Source organism: Tamandua tetradactyla, chromosome 8 (assembly GCF_023851605.1).
Source record: "Tamandua tetradactyla isolate mTamTet1 chromosome 8, mTamTet1.pri, whole genome shotgun sequence".
NCBI lineage: Eukaryota > Metazoa > Chordata > Mammalia > Pilosa > Myrmecophagidae > Tamandua > Tamandua tetradactyla.
The window spans coordinates 109,609,101-109,632,667 of record NC_135334.1 but is presented as its reverse complement, the minus strand read 5'-3'; the positions used below and the strand labels follow the sequence as shown (position 1 = coordinate 109,632,667).

General features: G+C 34.0%; 1 protein-coding gene across 4 annotated transcripts in view; it reads right to left on the bottom strand.

Moving 5' to 3' along the window:
- Positions 1 to 482: 482 nt before the first annotated feature.
- The window catches only part of HIPK3 (homeodomain interacting protein kinase 3), a 142,468-nt gene continuing 119,383 nt past the window's right edge, over positions 483 to 23,567 (bottom strand). For 3 of the 4 annotated variants that reach the window (XM_077114357.1, XM_077114358.1, XM_077114359.1), the window contains exons 5-17: positions 23,341 to 23,427; positions 22,650 to 22,834; positions 21,181 to 21,340; positions 20,614 to 20,737; positions 9,311 to 9,432; positions 8,941 to 9,065; positions 8,687 to 8,848; positions 8,468 to 8,530; positions 7,883 to 8,179; positions 7,409 to 7,549; positions 5,776 to 6,011; positions 5,352 to 5,479; positions 483 to 4,398 (exon numbers count right to left, since the gene is read on the bottom strand). In XM_077114357.1, coding sequence (XP_076970472.1) covers positions 3,925 to 4,398; positions 5,352 to 5,479; positions 5,776 to 6,011; positions 7,409 to 7,549; positions 7,883 to 8,179; positions 8,468 to 8,530; positions 8,687 to 8,848; positions 8,941 to 9,065; positions 9,311 to 9,432; positions 20,614 to 20,737; positions 21,181 to 21,340; positions 22,650 to 22,834; positions 23,341 to 23,427 — 2,304 coding nt within the window. In that variant the 3' untranslated portion in view covers positions 483 to 3,924. The remainder of the gene's footprint in view (positions 4,399 to 5,351; positions 5,480 to 5,775; positions 6,012 to 7,408; positions 7,550 to 7,882; positions 8,180 to 8,467; positions 8,531 to 8,686; positions 8,849 to 8,940; positions 9,066 to 9,310; positions 9,433 to 20,613; positions 20,738 to 21,180; positions 21,341 to 22,649; positions 22,835 to 23,340; positions 23,428 to 23,567) is intronic. The other variant, XM_077114360.1, reaches the window with a different exon arrangement.

Below are 23,567 nucleotides of genomic sequence, written 5' to 3'. Positions count from 1 at the left end.
CACTATAATCACTTTCTTTTGAAGTCTCATGTATTATACCTTAAAAATTCACATGGTTCGATTTCCAGTGCCTGCCCATGCAGAAAAAATTCACATAAATTCCATATTCTTCATCCATGCATACTTAATAAGAATGTTTCCCTCAAAAGCTTAATACCCAAGGAAAATAGACCATGCTTATCCTATTGTTGCAGGTAGTTCTGGCACAATACCTCAGACTTTAGTTTAAAAAGAATTGGTAAAAGAAGATGAGTTATGGTTACATAGTCTGATTCAAATCTAGGATTCAACCACGTATTAGCAGTGTGACTTTGGACAAGTTATCTACACTTTTTGAGTCTATTCCTTCATTTATATAAAGATAGCAATACTTATTGCACAAGAATTAAGGAGATGATGCAAGTTAGGTACTCAATGTCATGAACCGTTTCTCTTCCCTACCCTGTAAGCAGTACTTGGGTGGAAAAAAAGTCAACAAGCTGTTTGCTGCAATATATATATTTTAATTCAAAGTGAATCGACAGTAATACACCATAAATTCTTATTTTGACACTCACCAAAATAGTCACCTGGAAAACCCGCTTTTTGTGACAAAGTACAGAAGGCTTGGTCACATTTAAATCACTGAGAACTAGAGAGAAATACTATCGCAAACTGTAATAGACATTACATCCATAAAAAATTTTTCCCAGTCCTTATTGTAATATTGCACAGTGCAATTGCTACATGGCAAACTAGTGTAGCATAGAAGTAAAAGCAAAAATTAACAAACCAAAGAAAGAAAGCCACAAGTCTAAAATTGTTAAACAGTTAACAGTTCAAACTTAGTAATCAAATCTATATCGAGTTCATTAAAACAAATCTTCCTACACCTTGCAGTGTATGATTTAACTTTCACTTAACACAAACCAAGTTTAAAATTAGTAGTAGAGATTTCAAAAATGAAAAGGTTTTGCTAATATGTAATCAACATATTTAAATATCCTGAAGGAAAAAAAAACCCCTAAATGTTAACATATTTTATTTTAAAAATTTGCAAATTAAAATAATATGCAAATATGCAACTTGGAAGTCATGCAGTGTTTTATTTAAGAAAGCAATAAAACCAAATAAAACTAGTAAAAATGGTTTAAAGGAGGGTATCAACCCAGATTCTTTTGTTAATATGCTAAATTAGACTAGCAGGATTTTGAAATTTTTTACTTTTAAACACATAAAAACCCCATGATTATGATCAATTAGGGGGTATACCTTTATCAAATATTACTATTGTATTATGAAAATGTTGACGTTTACTGTTTATTGTTGATTTGACAGGTCTATTTCCGTCTTGGAATTTAAATATAGAAAATAAGACATTTCAGTGTAGTAAACATGGCCCTGAACAAAAAGAAAACTGCACCAGTTTTGTACTGTGTGGTACAAACATCAATCAAAACTTTGCACTTGATGTTTCCGGAACATCCACTGCCATTGATTCTTTCCCAAAAACTGAGCAGACACCAGTAATTTGACGGACCTTATAAATAAAGTTAGAAGGCTGTGGAGGGTGGCAAGTTTACATAAATAGGGACTCCATAAATTCGTCATCTGTAAATAATCTTTTAAATTAATCTTACACTATTCCTTTTTTGTGTTATTATATATATATTTATAGTTATATAAAATGCATAGAATTGATTACTAAAAACACTGAAACCTGTGGGGAAAATTAAGTCCTTCATTTTCAGTGTGACTAAAAATGTACTGCTGGTTTTTATGATTTTAATACTGTAATTTTAAAAAATCAATTTCAGGCACATTTATTTCATTGATGATTATTAAATAAAACACTGCTTGTGTTAATGGAGTAAAGAAAAATTTATCCATTATTAGCTTATTATCAACACTGTACTAGAGCTGTACTAGTGGTATGCAATTCATTTATCAAAGAAAAGCTGTAAGTCCAAAACATTTGAGGAACTTTACACTCACATGCTTTGTACTGTTTATTCCAGTAAATGCTGTAAGATTATATTCCAGATTTTTAAGGAAAAAAGTTAAGTCAAGCCTGCAAGATACAGCTTTCTCAAGTGTCTACAATGCCAGTATGAAAATAAAAAATTAAGTTACACTGATACATCCAAGTTTTTTATATGCAGTGATGAGCACAAACATTAATAGAGATAAAATACTGATGCAAATAACACACCCCAAAATAACATATGCAATTATTTTCCATCATTTACAATACAGTAGTTACAATGACACTCCAAACAGAAAAGCAAAGTAAAAAATCAAAACCCCAACTTCTATTTCATGTAATTAGACTTATACAGAAATTAGAAGGCTAAATAACAACTAGTTAAATCACCTAATTTCACAGCTATCTGAAGTGGCAATCGTTATATAGCAGCTTATCTATGATACATTCAAGATAAATGATACAATTTATTACTTGCCCGTAAGCTAAAACACAGCCTCAGTTTAATACCTTTCCTTAAATTCCATCTCTACACTACAATATACTTGAGGTCTATGCAAAAGTAGCTACCTTTTATATAGGAAATGGATGATAAAGTCTTTGGTGCTGTAAAAGCAACTTCATTTAAACATCACCACCACCACCAAAAAGAAAAAAAAAAAAGAAAAGGAAAAAAATCCAAGACACACTTCCTAAGAAAAAAGCATGTAATTTCTGTCCCTGACGGAATGTATTAAATAAGCAAACACCACCAACAAGCAAAACAAGTACTACAATGTAAAAATACTTAAAAAAAAAAACAATCCCTCTCACATGCATAAATGGAAAATTGCACACAAAGAACTCACATCTTTTCAAGCTTCAATAGTAAATATTCTGCTACTATTTAGTAAATACTGCATGGTTTGCCCAAGCTAAGATGAAACCACATCATGAATCAATGAGCATTTTGCATTTTCTTTCATTATCTACTCAAAGTCATGCCTACTGCACCTCTAAACATTTTATTAAATCCAATTATACAGTAAACACTCCCAAAATAAACTTAGATTGTATTGCAGTTTCACTTAACAGTATATAAAATGCTGTGTTGTGACAGTTATCAACTATCCATGAGATACTGAATCAATTTTTCTTAAGCACTACTTACTAACTGCTTGCTTTTCTTGAAGCTAGATCATTCTGAAAATATCAGACAGCAGAAGTCAGCTATAGCAAACATGCTGCCCTCTTAATAAAGTAAAAATAGCTACTACGCCAAATCATACCACACTAAACTAAAAATGAACATTACTCTATCAAAAGAAAACTAAAAAGTAGGTCTGAATTTTAAGTGCTGCAGTCCTCAACATGTATATATAGGTAATAACATTAACAACCTCAAATATTTAAGGCACTATGTGTGGGAACGGTTTACAATGCAGCTGAGATTATTAGAACAACATTTAAGAGCAAAGTCTAGGCAACATTTTGCCCATGCAAAAGACACATGCAAATGTAAAGAACAATAGCTCAATTTCTTAGGTAAATGACCCAACATTTATACACTAAGACACAGATAATACAATTCACTTGTATGCTGTAATTCAGACATATGTGCATCTGTTGTTCCAAGTCTGTACACAGAATGGCTTCCCAAATGTGGACGTGTCTTGCACTAGTTAGAAGGCAATTTTATAAAAAATAGCAGGAGCAAAACTGGACTTCTGCTCCCATAAGTCACCTGTCTAAAGTTACTACATAAGAAGATAACATGACCAAAGACAAGTTATACCAAATGTGCAAAACACATTAAAAGTGAGTTTTTTTTAAAGCTCAAAGTTGTTTAAATTGCACCCAAGTCTACATGATTCAAAAATAATTTTCTTGTGCCATGGCTAATATTTATTAAATACCATGTTTTTATTTTTAATCAAATGTTTGTTATCAGTGAGCTTCCTCAATATACTGTTTTTGAGTTTTCACATATATGGATACTGGCTGAGTTTTGTTGGACTCAATGGAAATCCAGTATATGCAGGTGAGGCTGCAATGTAAGAATGTGGTGGGAAGATTGGTTTATACTGAGTCTGATGAATGGTTGGGGAAGGTAACAGACGGGGATTTATGCCCACTGGGACTTGGTGAACTATGCCACCGGGATGGGAGATATTATAGGCTGGATGCTGTAACAGAGGTCTTGAGGTACATGGAGAAGCTAAGAGGTGGGCCACTGGTGCAGCACTACTGAGGGTAGCTGATGACGGGTATGGAAGTAGAGTAGGCTGTCCGAGGTGCGTACTTCCAGCCAGATGGGCATGCACTGCTGTGTGACTGGGACTTCCATGAGAAAGAGTGAATGGATTACTGGTAACACTAGTAGGGATATAAGCTTGCTGTCTTCGATGTCCGAAATTTCCATTCCACTCTTGAGGCCCAGATCCAAAGTGCTGAACCTATCCACAAAGAAAACAGTATAATTGAATAAAACATTTTATATAGTTAAAAAGAAAGGAAGAAAGGGATGTTACAATATATTCTCTGTAACTAATAGTAAATTACTCAGAACTAGCTTGTGACTAAGTAAAAGTACATAAGAGAAAAATACCAATTATTAGTATTAACATTTTATATTTAATATTATATGTTATTAACACTGCCAATACTGCTGCTAGTACTAATACTAACTCCACTTCTACTAATAGCTACCATTTGTGGAATACTTATTACATGTCAGGTTAAAGAGTTTTCATACACAATTTTAATTATAGAACAACCCCATTATATAGCTATTATTCCCATTAACTGTGGTGCAGATTTGTTGAAAAGACCTGCCCAAAGTCATATAGCATTTGGCAAAAACCAGGACTTGAATCTAGGTCTGACTCCACTTGTGATCTTTTCTTTCCCCAAGCAAACCATAACTTCTAAGCACAGTGCTGAACAGAAGAAGAGTATTCAATAAGGCTAGATGATCACCATTACTAACAAATAGGAAAAGTAACCATCAATACTTTAATATGCATTCTGATTTAAAGGGTCTAAAACAACAAATATAGGGAGGTGCGACGGTGGCTCAGCAGGCAGAATTCTCACCTGCCATGCCTGTGACACGGATTTGATGATTCCCGGTGCCTGCTTGTGCCAAAAAAAAGAGAGAAAACAACAAATACACTAAAAAATTATCTAAGATACTCTAAATATCTAATCTTTCTGAAGAATTTAATTCTACGATAATCTGCTTAATTATTCTATTATTTGGCCTATTATTCTTTAATCACTTTAGATAATGAAAAGGGAAAAATTTATTAAGACTGCATAAAATATCAGAATTTTTTTTATCCCCAAGTGAAAATCAACTGCTAAATCTGAATCCCAAAGACTCTTATAAATTCATAAATAAACATACCTGACTGAAGTTCAAATGCTGCTGCTGGAATGCTGATGTTAATTTTTGCTGACGATTACCCATCGCAGAAGGCTGGTTTAATCTTCCAGGGGCTGATCGTCCTTTAATTAATGGCTGGCATATAGAATCTAACAATGAACAAAACATTTTGAGTTGATGCTTTTTCCATTTCTAATAAAAATTGGAGCGGACTTTGAGTATTTTACATGAAAGTGATTTGAGAGCCTTTAAATTAAATAAAAAGAGGGCTCATCTTTCCAAGCACTGGATTATATAAGCTTTCTTCAAGTCAAAAGAAAGCTTGACTCTTGACAGCAGAGTCAAGCTGAAAATTCAGATTTGAGTTTTGGCAAGGCTTTTCTCTGACGTTACTAATTATGACCTTTTAAAGGATAATCAGAGAAACAGAGAGGACTGCATTTACCTGTGTTTGCCATATGCTCATCGGCATTTATTCCATTTTCTAGCCCCACTGGTGGCACCACAACAGTACAAACGGCTGGTTTGGTTTCTGTGTCAGCAGAGGTTACCAATTCAGTGTTTTGATGAGTGTCATCTACAAAACTGCTTTCTGCAAATGGACTGCCATGCCCTGAAGAGTCTGACGTTGGAGAGCCATCCACAGTGTCACAACCACTTTCTTGCTCTTCATCCGACATACTACAAGACAGCATTTTTATGTACATTAATTTTACATTCTCCAACACTAAATCTAAAGTTAAGTATAATCCAGGCTCCAGCAAACTGATGAGAATCTTATTCAGTTTCCATAGGAAATTATACCTTTTTCCTTGTCCAGTAACATTTTCTTAATGATTACTACACCTTCACAGTACCTCTATTTAGACTACTAACGCTAATTCTGTTCTGTTCAGAAATACCTGTTTGGCTCTAAATTTTCTGCCCTTTCCCTCCCCATTTGATCATTGGTAGCAATCATTAAAGTCACTTTATAAATTTCATATATTTTCATCAAGACACTACTTCAGAAGCACTGTACTGGATAAATTAAATGAAAGAAACATAAGTGATTTGGATATTTCAGATTAAACCCTAACGTTAGGATAAGTGTCTTTTTTTGTAATCTGAACCCTTGAACTAACTAGTTATCTGAAAGGTCTTCTCCACCCCACTCAACACCTAGTCAGAGTCCCATATCTCTCTTCTCTTCCTGACCCTCTCAGGACCTGACAATATCTCTTTCCTTGGGCTTTATAGCATTTACTTTCTGTTTGAATCACTCATCTCACATTTAACAAACCAAAGCATGCAATCTCTTTTTATATGTATATACCAGCTTCCCAATCACATTGTAAGCAACTAGTAGAAAACTCCTTTATATCTTCTACAGAGTTTTGGTTAAAAGTATTTGATATCAGACTTCCTAACTAAAAAAAAAAAGAAGCCTCATGTATAAAATTAAAACAAAAAATTCTAATTTTGTTAACCGCTAAAGAAAATAATTTCTACAAGATAAAATCAAATGTATTATACTGAAAACTTTTGTCTTATCTCTGCTACCTGCACTAGTCCATCATGCTGGTTAGGAGAAACTCACTCTTTTAGTGGCAGTGCATGTCCTAGCCAAACGGATGGTGAGGGAAGGAAATATGGATGAAACAATGCAAATCAATCCCCAATGGGATGAACGCTCATAGTAGAATTGCCAATGAAAGTGGCCAAAATCCACACACCAATATGCAAAACATTCCTTCATTAATTTTGTTAAAGTGTATTTTTTATTCCAAATTTAAGTTACAATAATAATCTGTGGAGCTAAAGTTGATAATACAGCTTTCACACCCTTTCAAAAACAAAATTTTTTAAAATAACTTATTAGAACCTCAATTTTTCATATAGACTTATTCTAAAACAATATAGAAAATGACTACTTCTTATTTCCTTAATTTATTAAAAAAAATTCAAAAATTATGCCTCAGAGAGAAACCATAGCTGTAAACTAACGGGTAACTATTAATTTAAACAACAAAAAAAGAAATCATAGGCTTTTTAGTAGACTTAATATTTATTATAAACTACTGTTAAAATTTCTTTACCTGTTTGGCCTCTTGCAAGGGGATGGGCTGGACTGCCCGGAAGAGCTGGTACTCAGAGTACTATCAGGACTACTTAACGAACACATCCGATCAATATTCAAAGTGCTCTGGCAAGCTTCACAATCTAGGCTTCCTTTACATCTAATAGAAGAGAGAGGGAAAAACATGGGTCAAAAATGAGAATATACTGCCCCAAATAGCTGTAATTTATATTATTCAGTTAAGGGTATGAAACAGCTAAAAATAACCTACTATGGGCAAAAATTTAAAGCTTATAAATACATGAAAACTGTTTCATTAGTCATGCTAAATATTATTCAGGAAGATTCCTCTGTCTAGAACCTGATTATTTATTTTGAAAGTTTTGTTCCAAAGAACAGTGACAGTCAGGTATAAGTCACAGAAAATTTATTCCCTTCACAATAGAGGGCACCATCATTATTATTTGACAAGAAACTGCTTAGGCACACTTACTCTCTAAGTGAATGTCTCTGAGATGTATCTTCCTCATCAGTGTCACTACTAATAGTGATTACACTAACTGCAGGACTTGGAGAATCAGCGATGATGATGGTTTGCCTCTGTTTGTCTGAAACCGATGAATCAGGGTCCTGTCTAACAGATGTCTCGTGACAGTTTCTTGCCTCTTCTTCTGAGTTATGATTGTCCTGTGTTTCTATACAACTTACTTCCTCAACATCTTTCCCATTTACTAATTTTGGAGAAATAAATGCTGAATGTGGGATGTTGGTATTCTGCAATGAATAGCTCCTGCAACCAAAGGAATAATATATAATTTTTATAATCAAAACACATACATGACATTTTTATAAAATGTCTTGTTAAAATGAATAACACAAACATTCACTTGTTCAAGATCATGTACAAAACAAACATACAGATCGTGTTTTTTGTGAAATAAAAAAATTATCTCTAGAAATAGTGTAGAGAGCATTTATTGAAATTCAAATGTCATTATTTTCTAACTGTGATATCTCAATGTCTAAAATTGCTACATTATAGGTAGATAAATCAAAAGGGCAATAAAGACAATCTTACCAACTGAAAGCATTTATTTCCTCTCTTCCTGGCTCCCATTCCATTAGTTTTACCAAAATACCTCTGAGAAATTGAGAAGGGAGCTGGCTTAGTGTTTGTAATAAAGCTATCAAAGAGGTTATTTTGAATACAACAGAGTGACCCTTTAGTGTACATGCAAAATTTATTTTAAAGATTAATTCTCAAAATGCAGAAGAAAGGTTAAGTACCAATACCAACCTGTTCTGGCACAGTTTATTTTTCTTGGTAGTAGCAGGCTGAGGCCAGACAACATGTGCAATGCCCACACTAATTGGCTGAGGAGCCGATAGAGTTATCTGATTGGTTAGGAGAGGTTGTGGCATCACTGAGTTGTAATGATTGCTGTGTGAAATCATTTTCCTAGGGAGAAAGTTAAGAAAAACTGAACCTCTTCTGAACCAAGACCTATTTTGCAAACTATTCACAAAGAAGTACTTTTTAAAAAAACTTACCCCCAGTCTCCAAGCCTTTGTGAACCAGCCACGCCCTCAGAAGTTAGTGTAGTAGCACCAGGACCCATGGGTGTTACCTGTTGCCAGGCAGGTAGCAGCATCTGCTGTGTTCTACCAGACCATGTCTGCCCCATCAAAAACAAAAAACTAATAAGCGATAAGAAACTCATCTCTACTAAACTCAAAAACAGATTAAAGTAACTCCTAATAACTTTAAAGTTAAAGTGAATAATCTCTGAAGGATTGAGACCCCATCCAAGTCATTTTTATTTATTCCTAACAGCAAAGGTATATATTACAAATGGACAAGTCCCCTCTACTAGTATATAAGGAGGACAGCATATATGCAAAAGTAATGAATATTACCAACCTGAGAAAGAACTCCTGGTCGAATCTGTAGTGGCTGCACAGCTGGGGCCTGAGTTACAAGCGGAACTGTATTATCTACCCTTATTGAATAACTAGTGGGTTTACCATGTGTTGCAGGAATACCTATGAAATAGAAAAGATCCATTCTCAAATAAAAGCAAAAGTCTTCCTCTTATTTACCTTACAAAAAATGTTTTAAACCTAAAGAACTGCTAATATTCTGACTGGAATTATAAAACCATTCCCTAATATACAATTTTCATAAAACAAAGGAATGCATTAGAAAAATGAGGCATTTCCTATGTACCTTGTGGCACATCTTTCCAAACATTGTCATAAAGCTACTCTTTCCATGCTTTCAATGACTACTGAAAGGCTCAATCGTTTATTTTTCTTTGAAACTTTTCCTTTCCTTTTATTTTTACTGTGAAAAATAACATATATACCAAAAAAAGCAGTACATTTCAAAGCACCTGGCAACAATTAGTTATAGAAGAGATTTCAGAGTTTGGTATGGGTTACAGTCTCACAGTTTTAGATTTTTACTTCTTGCTGCTCTGACACACCAGAGACTCAAAGAAATATCAATATAATGATTCAGCAATCATGCTCATTTGTTAAACCCTACCTTCTGTGTATAACTCCACCATTTCCTTTGGTTTTTCTCTCAATCTTCAGGGTTATCTGGGCTCTGCCATTCTAACTTTTTCATGTTGGAAGGGGCTGTCAATATGGGATAAGGGGATGGAACTGGTTGATGTTCTGGAGACACTGGTCCCTCTGGGTTTCAGGACTTATCTGGCCTAGGAACCCATCTGGAGGTTGCAGATTTCTGGAAAGTTATCATATGGAACCTTTGTAGAATCTCAGTTAAAGCCCTAGATGTTCTTCAGGGCTGGCAGGAATGGTCTTGGTTGGGGTTTGGCAAACTAAAATAGGTAGCAATCTCTAGCTGAAGCTTGTCATTTTCTTTTAAAGTCTGCTATTGTAGTTTATTTTCCTTTTCAAAGAGTTCTGTCACTATGAAAAAGGACATGGAAACGTGAAACTGGCTCAACATCCTGATCACCTAGCAGTGTAAATGCTCATCTTTTCACATAAACTTTTAGCTATGCTTAGTATTTTCTTCTTAAAGAGAAAAAAGATTGTACCACAATGTCATACTTCAATGGCATAATGGCTTAGATGAAGGAAGAAAAATTCAACCTCTAAAGGAAAAGCAAAATTTCTACCTAATTTGATGATAGAAACAGAACTAAGTTTCACCCAATGTTACTTAATCAACTAGTATTCCTAGTGGAGAGATGTTAGAACTCCAGGATAGACATGTTACCTCTTTGATTACCCACTAGGAAAATTAGAAAGCAGAATTATCAGCCATGTTAATCTTGTTAATGTTAATATTTCTGTTTTATACATTACAAATCACTCTGCAAATATTAAAATTTATGATATTAAACTTTGAGACAGCAAAATAGTATCACTCCAAATTTACAGATTTGACATATAGGATTACTGGGAATTCCCCAAGATCAGAAAGGACAATGAATTCACTGCTTTATAACTCCAGCCTATACTAGCAACTGCTAGTATTTTCAATATGGGCTGGAATACTGAAATATACGAAATAATAGGAAATACTTTTATTTACATTTATAATACATTTATAATATGAAATGATACATCATTTAACTAGTTTATGGATAAATGTAATAAATCATAGGTATTTGTGACCAGCCATAAGAGAAAATACTGTAATTATTTTCTTTTCCAAATAATCTGAAAGTTTTCATTGCGTAAATATATTGTAAGTGCTAATCTTGAGAAGAATGCTAATTATTTTGTGTTTATTTACTTCACAGAAGCGTTTAACCTATGGCCAGGGTGTCCTTCTACCCTCTAAGCACTACCTAAAGAGTTAAAAATTACCTAATGAATCATTACCTTATGAATTATAACAAAAATCTTCTTACCCTTAAAAAAAAAGCGTATCTTGATCAGCAAATAACCCTCAAAATGGAATATAAGAACACTCAGGCTTATAGACATACTACAGCAACAGATAATATCTTCAGAAAAACAAGGAGAACTCCCTTTGACAAAAATGAAAGGATAGAAAGAATTCTTAAATTTCAACAAAAATCATCTTGTCCTTAAATTCTCTCCATGAGCAAGGCCTTAAGATGTGAAGTATTCTTCTATTATCTTCTCCCCTAATCCAAGAGAAGCTTAAGATTCTAATTTTCCATACTAATATTAGATTGGCTAAAACTTCTATCTCTATTTAGATTTGTTCAAATGCTTGGAATGTGGGCACAAAAGCTTATCAAGACTGCTCTAGTACTACAGAAGAGAATTTTGATGGAACGCATTTGACTCTGAAATAGCACTTTTCATATAGAGGTGGATAAATAACTTTTCAGACTGATAAATAATCTAAAATGCTTGTTTAATTGTTTAATATGCAAAATCTACACAGAATTGTTAAATAAAGGTGTAGCTAAGTCTTCTATACTTAAAAGAAACAGCACAATATTATGAATAATAATATTTATATGTCTATACTTACATAGCATATCTACAATAGCTAAAATGTATAAAATGCATGCTGACCCTAAGCATTATAGCTTCAAAGCAAAAAAAGAAAAATCCAAATAGGGAATAGATATAAAATTTATTTTTAAATGCAGATAAAAATGATACTATGCCACCCATCAGCTGCCCAATAATAATTTTTTAATATTTCTAATGAATTAGCACATGATGGTGGGGGTGAAGAGGAGGATGCAAGTGAAGGCAGAGTGAAAAGCCCAATATTGAAATGTTCTACGGAGATGCTAACACTAATTAGAGGAAGTTTTCCTTTCTAAGACAGATACTATACTAGGATGAGAAATAATGAAAACAAAACAACTTTTAACAAAGCCTGACATGTTTCTGTTGCAATTGCACCTGTTACATAACAAACATTTTGCTGTCTTACTATTAATTTAATCAAAAGTATTGTTCTTGACATTTCATGGGTTAATGAGTCTGAAAGTGTCTGTTCCTTTTTTGTTATCCTTACTACAAACCACTCATACAGTTGTTATATAGAGAAAAGCTACAAACCTTTTATCAATTAAAAGCCACACAAAAAGATACAAATTTGTCTAACTTCAAGGAAGTATTTTAAGAATTATGCTCAACCCTGTTTAAAATATATTTAAGTCTCTTAAGTTTTTGCTACATATAGAAGGTAGGCTCTAAAAAATAGTTGCTATTCTAAATCTTAATGAAATACAACGCACCAAAAGGGTGTGACCCTCAAACCAATTTTGGTTGATAGGAGAAATTATCAGAACCAAAGAAACTATTTGCTGGTATAAATATAAACTCATTTAAGTGAAACCGTATTTTTTTAAATACCTCCTAAATGGTAACTGATCTAAAAAAAATTGGTGCACAATGCTGAAATATTTAAAGGTGAAATATAAAGTTTACTATTTCTTTTCAAATGATATGTATATGCAATAGAAAGATGTATAGCTAGATTGATAAAGTGAGTAAACAAATATGGCAAAATGTTAACACTTGCTGAATCTAGGATAGACAATTCTTTCATTGCTTCATTTCATTAAATATATTTTCACATATATTTTAGTTTGCTAGCTGCCAGAATGCAATATACCAGAAACAGAACGGCTGCCTTTACAAAATGGGATTAGGATTAAAACATGGCTTTTCTAGGGTATATACATCTTTTCAAACCTGCACATTCCATCTTCTGAACCCTAAAAAAGACACGTTTTTCCCATATACAAAATACATCAATTCCATCACAATATCAGAAAATCTTAAACCATTTCAGTAGCAATACAAATGAAATTCAAAATTAGAAACAGTAAAAACTCCTATCAAAGTTAGTTACAGGCATGGTTCGTTCTAAAACAAAATTATCCTCTGGCTCTGGACATGTAAAAACCCAAGTTAAATTATTTGTTGCCAGCATACAAAGGAGGAACAGTCATAGGATACATATACCCATTTCCATAGGGAGGAAGGAACACAGCGGTCACCAGACCCAAGCAGCTTCGGAAACCCACAGGGCAAAGTCCAATAGATTTCAAAGTCTGAGAGTCATTTATCTTCGAGGCTTTAGAAAGCAGAAGTCCCACCCTTTCCAAGGGCCTATGCAGAGGCCTGTCTTTCTGAATGCGACCTAGGTGGACACTGGGGAGACCACCTTTTTCTTGGCTCCACCCTCTCCAAGCATCAGGGCCACACACACGCTCTCTGCCATCTCCAGGGCACACACTCAACCCCTCCATGTGGTGGCAGCCAGGCTCTCTCCAAACCCCAAGATATGTTCTTTGCCCTCTCCAAGGCCTGAGGAGGCATGACTCTTTCACTGCAACAAGGTGGGAGGCCCATCTGCCTTTGGGGCAAACTCACCCTCTCCATGTGCTTGGGTGGGTCTGTTCTCCTGGCCCAAGGCTTCTTGACTCCAGATCCCAGCTTCAATGGCTTTGCCTCTGAAGTTATTTTTCCTCCGTGTTCCTTCTCTGTCCCTCTCAGTCCCAACTGGCAATGGTTTTCTTTATATAGATCCGACAACACTCTAATTGGCCTTCTAGCCTTGGATCATGCCCATCAGATATAAGGAGTTTTCACAAATCCTTCCTGGATAACTCCATGTCCGAGCCTGGCTTTCTCTGAAATGGCTGGCTGATTCCACATTTGTTTAAATCCTCACAGGGAACTTTTCTCTCGGGTCTCCCTTTCTAGAGGCCCAGAATTTTTCAGAACTTCAATTTCTGGTTTCTTTGTATCCAAGTTTCTGATTTCTTTGTATCAGTTCTCAGTTTATCTTTCCTGTCACATTTCACTATAAATTGCAAGGAGAAACCAGGCTACACTTTTCACATTTAATTTGGAAATCTCTTTTGCTAAATATCCAAGTTCATGGCTTTTAAAGTCTGCCTTCCAGCCAAAGCCACTAGTCAACTTTGCCAGATTATCTGCCATTTTAAAACAAGGATCGCCTTCCTTCCTGTCTATAATGACACACATCTCATTTCTGTTTAGAGCCTAGTCAGAGGTATCTTTAGAGTCCACATTTTTACCAAGATTCTCTTCAAAACATTCTAGGCCTTCTCTATCAGGCTTCTCACAATTCCTCCAGATTTGTCCCCTATCCATTTAAAAAGCCATTCCAACATGTTTGGTATCTGCAAACCACAGCAGCACCCCACTCTTGGTACCGAAACCTGTTTTAGTTTGCTAAATGCCAGAATGCAATATACCAGAAATGGAATGGCTGACTTAACAAAATGGGATTAGGATTAAAATGCAGCTTTTCTAGGGTACATACATCCTTTCAAACTGGCACAACATACAAAAACAATTCTATTAAAATTATTCTTTCAACTTCTCTATGTTTCTAAATTTTATAATAAACAGCTATGGAAAAACTAAGAAAAAAGAAAGCATCTTAAAGAGCGCTGACTGTGCCTATGAAACAGGCATTTTTATTTTCAAAAACCAGCCACAGGTCACTGTCACAAACACTCACAGACCAGTTTTGGACCTCAAGATCATCTTTTTTGTTTGTTTTCTTTACTAGAGAAATTGAGTGTTTACAGAACAATCATGCATAAAATACAGGATTCCCATATGCCACCCAATTATTAACACCTGACATTGGTATGGAACATTTGTTACAACTGATGATGGCACATTTTAATAACTGTACCATAACTATATTCACAGTTTAACTTAGGGTTCATTGTGTAGTGAAGTTCCAAGGATACATTTTTTAAAAATTTTCATTGTGTTACAATATATAATCTAATATTTCCCCCTTTTAATTGTATTCAGATAAATATATCAGGGCTGTTTATATTCACAATGTTGTGCTACCATCACTATCATCCAATACCAAGATATTTATATATTACAAATAAGAACACCACATATTTTAAGTCTTAACTTCCCACTCCCTATCCCCACCCTGTTCTTGGTAACCCATATTCTTGATTCTGACTCTGTGAATTTGCTTATTCTAATCATTCCAAATCATTAAGATCATACAATATCCTTTCGTATCTGGCTTATTTCACTCGATGTGATGTTTTCAAGCTTCATCCATGTTGTTACCTCTATCAGGACTTCATTCCTTTTTACGACTCAATAGTATTCCATGGTATATATACCACATTTTGTTTATCCATTCATCAGTTGATGGGCATTTGGGTTACTTCCATTTTTCAGCAACTGTGAATAATGTAGCTAAGAACACTGGTGTGCAAATATCTGTTTCAGCCCCTGCTATTAGTTCCTTGAGTATATACCTAGTAGTGGGATACTATGGAAATTCTATACGTAGCTTTCTGAGGAACTGCCAAACTTTTCCACGGTGACTACACCATTTTACATTGCCACCTGCAATGAATGAGAGTTCCTATTTCTCTATATTCTCTCCAATACTTATTTCTGTTTTCGCTGGTGTGTTTTTTGGCAGCCATTGAAAAGGGTATGACATGGTATCTCATTGCAGTTTTGACGTGCATTTCCCTGATGGCTAAAGATATTGAGCATATTTTCATGTGCTTTCTGGACATTTGTATCTCTTCTTTGGAGAGATGTTTGTTCAGGTCTTTTGCCCATTCTTACATTGGGTTGTTTCTCTTTTTGTTGTTAAGCTGAGGATTTATTTTTATATTCTGGATATAAACCTTTATTGGATAAATGGTTTCCAAATATTTTTTTCCATCATGCAGGTTTATTTACTTTCTTAAGTCTTTTCATACACAAAAGGTTTTAATTTTGATGAGGTCCCACTTCTCTACTTTTTCTTTTGTTGCTTGTGCTTTGCCTAAACCAAGGTCCTGAATATCCTTTCCTATGTTTTCTTCTCCGAGTTTGACTCTTTACTTTTAAATCTTTGATACATTTTGAGTTGATTTATATATATCATGTGAGGTAGGACTCTTCCCTCACTTTTTTTATAAATGGAGATACGGTTTTTCCAGCAACATTTGTTGAAGAGACAATTCTTTCCCAAATGAATGGTCTTTGCCACTTTGTATAAAACAAGTTGGCCAAAAAGCTAAGGGTTGATCTCTGAGCTGCAATTAGTTTCTATTGGTCTATATGTATCTGCCCACATCCCCGTACTTACCATGCTGTTTTTATTACTGTGGCTTTGTAATAAGTTTTAAAATTGGGAGGTGTGAATCCTATTTCAATCTTCTTTTTCAAGATGGCTTTAGCTATTCAGGGTAACTTCCCCGTCCATATAAATTTAATGATTGACTTTTCTATTTCTGCAAAATAGGTCACTGGAATTTCTATTGGGATTAAACTGACACTATAAGTTGCTTTGAGTAGGACATCTTAACAATATAGAGTCATCCAATCCATGAAAACGGAATGCCCATCCACTTATTTAGGTCTTCTTTGATTTCTTTTTGTACAGTTTTATAGGTTTCTATGTACAATTCTTTACATTCCTGATTAGCTTTCTTCCTAGATTTTTTATTCTTTTAGTTGCTATCGTGAATGGATGTTTTTCTTGATTTCTTGTTCAGACTGTTCATTGTTTGTGTATAGAAACAGTACCAATTTTGGAGTGCTGATCTTATACAATGCAACTATGCAGAATTTACTTATTAGCCTAGATTTAATGAATACATTTATTAGCTCTCAGAGCTTTGTTGGAAATTTTTCAGTATTTTCTGTATATAGGATCATGACATCTGCAAATAGGGAAACTTTCACTTCTTCCTTTCCAATAGGGATGTATCTATTTCTTTTTCTTGCCTAACTGCTCTGGCAAGAACTTCAGCATAATATTGATAAACAGCGGTGATAGTGGGCATCCTTGTCTTCTTCTGGATCTTAAGAGGGAAAGCGTTCAGTCATTCTCCGTTAACTAAGATGTCAACTGTAATCCTTTCATATAGGCCTTTTACCATGTTGAGGAAGCTCCCTTCTATCCCTAGTGTTCTAAGTGTTTTTAAAAAGAAGGAGTGCTGGATATTGCCAAACACCTTTTCTGCATCATTGAACTGATCGTATGTTTTGTTCCCTTTACTGTTAATGTGGTGTATCACATTAAAAGGTGTTCTTATGTTGCACACCAGGGATAACTTTGACTTGATCGCAGCATATCATTCTTTTAATATGCTGTTAGATTTGGTTTGCTAGTATTTGTTGAGGATTTTGACATCTATAGTTTTCTTTTCTTGTGATATCTTTATCAGGGTTTGGTGTAAGGATGATATTGGCCTTGTACAATGAATCACGGAGTTAAATTTTGAGGAAGAGTGAGCAGAATTGGAGGTTAAATCTTGGGATATTTGGTAGAATTCCCCTGTGAAGCCATCTGGTCCTGGGTTTTCGTTTGCTGGAAATCTGAATGACTGGTTCAATCTCTTTATTAGTAATTGGTTTGTTGAGATCATTTATTTCTTCTTGAGTCAGCACGGGTAGTTTCTATGTATTTCTAAGAATTTGTCCATTTCATCTAGGTCATCTAGTTTGTTGGCATATAGTTGTTCATAATATACTCTTACAGTCCTTTTTATTTCAGTGGGGTTGGTAATAATAGCCCCGTTTTCATTTCTGATTTTAGTTATTTGTATTCCCCTTTTGTCAGTATATCTAAAGGTTGGTCAATTTTGCTGACTCTTTCAAAGAACCAACTTTTGTTTTAATTCACAGAACTGTTTTTAGTTTTCTATTTATTGATCTCCATTCTAACCTTTGTTATTTCCTTCATCAGCTCACTTTGCATTTAGTTTGCTCATCTTTTTCTAGTTCTTTCAATTCTTAAATTAGGTCTCTGAATTAATATCTTTCTTCTTTTTTAATGTAAGCATTTAGAATTCTAAATTTTCCTTTCAGCAACACCTTCACCACACCACATAAATTTGGCTATTTGTATTTTCATTTGCTTCAAGCTAGTTTCTAATTTCATTTGTGATTTCCTCTTTAATCGATTGTTTAAGAATGTGGTGGTTAATTTCCACACATTTGTTGATTTTTCATTTCTCTCTCTAGTTACTGATTTCCAGTTTCATGCCATTGTGATAAGAGAATATGTATTGTGTGATTTTAATATTTCTGAATTTATTGAGACTTGTTTTGTGACCTATATATGGTCTAACCTGGAGTATGATCCTTGTACACTTGAGAATGTGTATTCTGTTTTTGTTGAGTGAGGTGTTCAATATACATCTCTTAGGTCTAGCTGGTTTAGAGTATCACTCAAATGTTGTACATCCTTATTGATCTTTTGACTAGATGTTCTATTCATTACTGAGAGTGGTATATTAAAGTCTCTTATTATTAATGTAGAACCATCAATTTCTCCCTTCAAATCTGTCAGTATTTGTTTCATATATTTTGGGGCTCTGCATATATATTTATAATTATTATATCTTGTTGAACTACTCCAATTTATCAGTATATAATGACCATTTTTGTCCTCTGTAACTATTTTTTATTTAAAGTCTCTATTAATCTGATATTAATATAGCTACCCCAGCTATCTTTTGGTTACTACCTGCATTGTAAATATTTTTCCATCCTTCACTTTCAACCTACTTGTATTTTTTAATATAAGGTGAGTCTTTTGCAGACAGCATACAGTTGAGTCATGCTTTTTTTAAATACAGTCTGCCATTCTCTGCCTTTTGACTTGAGAGTTTAATCCATTTACATTTAAAGTAACTACTGATAATTCAGGACTGTCTTCTGCCATTTTGCTATTTTATTTAGCCTTTCAATGTCTCATACCTTTTTTATCCTCAATTCTTCCCTTCTCACCCCCAATCTTTTTTATTTTGTATTTGTTACCACATATCTCTGTACAATATATGTCAAAACTAGCTCTATCAGTAATTTTTATGCATTTGTATTTTAGCACCTGTAGGAAGTAAGCAGTAAAATTATATACCAAACAATTTAATACAATATTTCTGGCATTTATAATTATCCAAATGGTTACCTTTACTACAGGTCTTTATTTCGTTATGCTGCTTTGAGTCATTGTCTGGTGTCCTTTCTTTTCAGCCTGGAGAGTTCCCTTTAGCATTCCTTGTAGGGCAAGTCTGGTGGTGGTGGACTCTCTCAGCTTTTGCTTATCTGAGAATGTCATAATCTCCTCCTCAATTCTGAAAGATAGTAGTGCCAGATATAGAAGTCTTGGCAGTTGTTTTTCTCTCAGCACTTTAAGTACTTCAGCCCACTGCCTTCTTGCCTCTATGGTTTCTGATGAAACCTGCTACCTAATCTGAGATTTCCTTTATGCAACTTTTTTCTTGCAGCTTTCAGAACTCTCTCCCTGTCCTTTGCATCCAATAGTGAGATCAATATATGACGGTATATATTTTTCTTCATGTTTATCCTATTGGGGGTCTCTGGACTTCTTGGATGTGCATATTCATGTATTTTGCTAAGTTTGGGAAGTTTTCTTTCATTATTTCTTTGAATATTCCTTCTGTCTCTTCCTTTCTTTTTCTGGCACTCCTATAATGTGTAAATCGATAAACTTGATAGTGTCCTAGAAATGTCTTTTTTAATTTTCACTTTTTCCCCCCACTATTTTCATTCTTAATAATTCTATTTGTTTTCTGCTCCTCAGCCTGATGCATTTCAAGTATCTTATCTTCAAGTTCACAGATTCTTTCTTCTGCCAGCAACCATGCACTTGAAACCCTCCTGGGCATCCTTCATTTCAGTTATTGTGGTCTTCAACTCCAGTAGTTCTGTTTGGTTCCTTTTTAAAATTTCAGTCTCTTTAACTAACACTCTCATGTTGCTCATTAATTGTTTCCCTGATACCTTGGAGTTCTTTCTTTTCATTTTCCTTCATTTCCTTAAGCACTGTTAAGATCAGTATTTTAAAGACTTTGTTTGGTATGTCCACATTTTGGTCTTCTTTTACAGTGTTTTATAGATTTTTTTTCTTCTTTCTTTGGTTGGGCCACCTTTTCCTGTTTCTTTTGTTTTTCTTTTACCCTTTTGTGACTCGCACAACTTTCCAAGCTCATTCATTTCTATTAACGTATTTTATCATGTTAGGCTCTTCAGAAAATATAATTGTCATGACCCATATTTTGTTAATAAAGATTACAATGGAGTACCAGCCAAGAAATGAGTGTTACTGGTATAGAGACTACTGAATTGCTTTAATTAAAATCAAATATAGCATAATATGTAGCAAAAAACATGCAGTACATTTAATGAATACATACCTACATTTGTTTTTAAAAATAATATATGCCTTAAATCAAAATAATTGAAATGGAAGAATACCTTGAATAGCTGGAGGACAGATAATTAGTGTCTGCTGAAAAGCATCACCACAACCAAACTGAGCAGTTCCTGCCTGCAGAGGTATTCCATGGTGTACAATTGAATGAGTAGATGTGGTTAATGCCTGAAATGATCAATGTATACTGTATTATACAGAACAGTCTTCTAATTGCCACATGCATGCAATATAAATGGAATGCAAATATATTTCTTAAAATAAAAAATTTATGATAAAAACGGGCCAGAAAGGAGCATAAAAACAAGTCGACCAAAGTAAAATTAAAAGATAGTTTCTACTTAACAGAAAAATCATTTTAATTTTTAGGTAGAGGTGTGACATAGAAGGGCAGGTGAAAGATACTGAAGAGAATGAAAGAAAAAAAGAAAAAGATGAATTCTAGTAGATATGTTCCCACTGTTATCTGAAATATTAGAGATTCAACAGAATAGCCGTAATAAGACCTCACCAACACTGTAACTTCTAACTGCCAAAATCAAACTTTTGTATTCTTCAGTATTATCATTTTAAAAAAGGGGTATAAATTATTAAATATTATACCATCTTACCTGACTTCTTAATGTGCCAATTTTAGTGAAATTCGCCGTCAGATTAGTAGCACTACCCGAAACAACTGGTCTTAAAAGTGAAGTTTTATTGTGATTATTCGTGTCACATGAATTTGGATGGGACTTACAAATATCCATAATATGAAAACAGGACTTTACACTGCCAAAGGAAAAAAAAGAAAGTTAACTATAATATTATTTTAAATGCATACAGTAATTTAAAATTAATTTATATTGCAAAATTAAATAAAATAATTTCAAAAATAAAGCTTCTTTGAATTGTACTTAATCTGTTTATTCCCGATATTTCCACCAGGAAATTCTATTAGAAAAGATCAGATTTCAAAGAAAGTAAAACTATATCTTTTACAGCTGAAACACGATGTCTTTTTTTTGACAATAGTTAAACAGTAACTGTTTTTTAGTTAGCAAACAATAATTTTATGACCCCTACCCTAAATAATATTTTCTATTATTTCTAGACATCCACACCCCTAAATTGAGGACATCAAGTATGTGTTTATCATGTTTCTTTCAAAGCCCTTAGTATGTGAAAACCATTAGTACATTTTCAACGTTTTGGAAAAAATATATAATTGGGCTTTATAGAAAGACTAATTTTAAGGACAATTCACAATAATGGATTATCAGCTCAACCCTATGTCTTTGTGGCGTTTTAAGAACTGTATGTACCCCAGAAAATCATGATCTTAAAGCTAATCCACTTCTGTGAGAGTAAATCTATAGGAGAACCTTTTGATGAGGTTACTTCAGTTAAGGAGTAGCCCATGGTAGACCTTAAATCCTCTTACTGAAGCCCTTTATAAAGAGAATGAATATAGAGAAAGAGAAACCCAGGGAAGTAAGAAGCTGACTCAGAAGAGAAGGGAGACAAGCAGATGTCGCCATGTGCCTTGCCATGTGGAAGAGAAGCTAAGGATTGCTGGCAGGCAGTCTTTGGGAAGAAAGCATCATCTTGATTTGGACATTTTCTCGGTCTCAGAGCATAAGCTAATAAATTCCCATTGCTTAAGCCAATGCATTTCACGGTATCCACTTTAAGCAGTTTAGGAAACTAAAACAGTGTTCTTCATTCTTTTTTAAGTATTTTATGATACTAAAAGTTTAAGTTACTTATTTTTATTCCCTTTATCTCATAAACATAAGGCCCGGGAATCAAAGAATTCACAAGAATTTGCCCACTAATTCTAATTCACAGAAATAAGACCTTCTGTATTTGAGCATATATTCTTCTCTACAAGCTTATTAAAAAAAAAACCAAAAAAAAACCCTTCCCTTCCACATTGCTGACAAGAAAGAGAAGGAAAAAGGAATGCAACGATGTGAAGGATGATGAAAAATGGAATTTGCAGGACTCAAAAGAGAAGAGAACCTAAAGTTATGAAAACTAAAATGTAACTTGGGAGAGGAAACTGTGAAATCACTAAAAGATTTTTTAAATAACATACTGGCTGCTATGAGGGAAATCTAGAAGATGTTTCATATTAACAAAAGGATGGTTCAGAGTCTCAGCTGGAGTAATTCTTAAATCTGCATCAATGAGCAACATTTTCTTCAACAGGCTAACAAATTCTCTTCTATCTGCTTTCTCAGCCAAAAGATCACTTCCTTCCAAATCCATCACCGTGTTCACCTAAGAAATAATAAATTGAGTCATCAAGTAAAAACTAAACCATACAGGATAGTATATGCTAAAGTTTTACAGTTGAAAATGTATTCTCACAACACTGAAAAGAACAATGAACTACAATTACTTAAAAATGAAAAAGAACTATTGAGTGTAATAAATCCTCAAAATGTCTTCAGGTACCACATGTAATTCAAAACAGGAAAAAATATTTTTAAATAAACAAATATCTTTTCTAATGAGATACAGGGAAAAGAAATTCATTAACTTAGATTTTTCCTTTTAAATAAACTGCTTTTTTTTACTAAAAAAGAGCACAATGTATATTAAAAATTTACTAAGACAAATTTAATTTAGATCCTAAAGCTTGAAACCTTTTATCAATTTAGTTTGAAAAGCTGAAAAACAGTGAGCATTCAACAGTCAGTGAGAAAATGAGTAATGCGCTTTGGCAACCTTGACAATTCAAATCTTAAGCATAGCAAATTGCCAAGTGTGCCTGTGGTACTCACATGCACTATGTCATCCAAACTGTTGAATATGTACTTCCTGGCTTCTTTAGACTTCATTCCAGTCTCTGCTTCATGCTCTTCTAGTGTCTTATTGAATAAATCAAAGATGGAAAATAATAGATTGTTAACCACTATTTGAAAATTTCTATTTCTTTAATCCTGCACATTTAGTTTAACATACTGAATATTCCAAGGCATGTAGGAATATCAAAGGAGTAACTATGAAA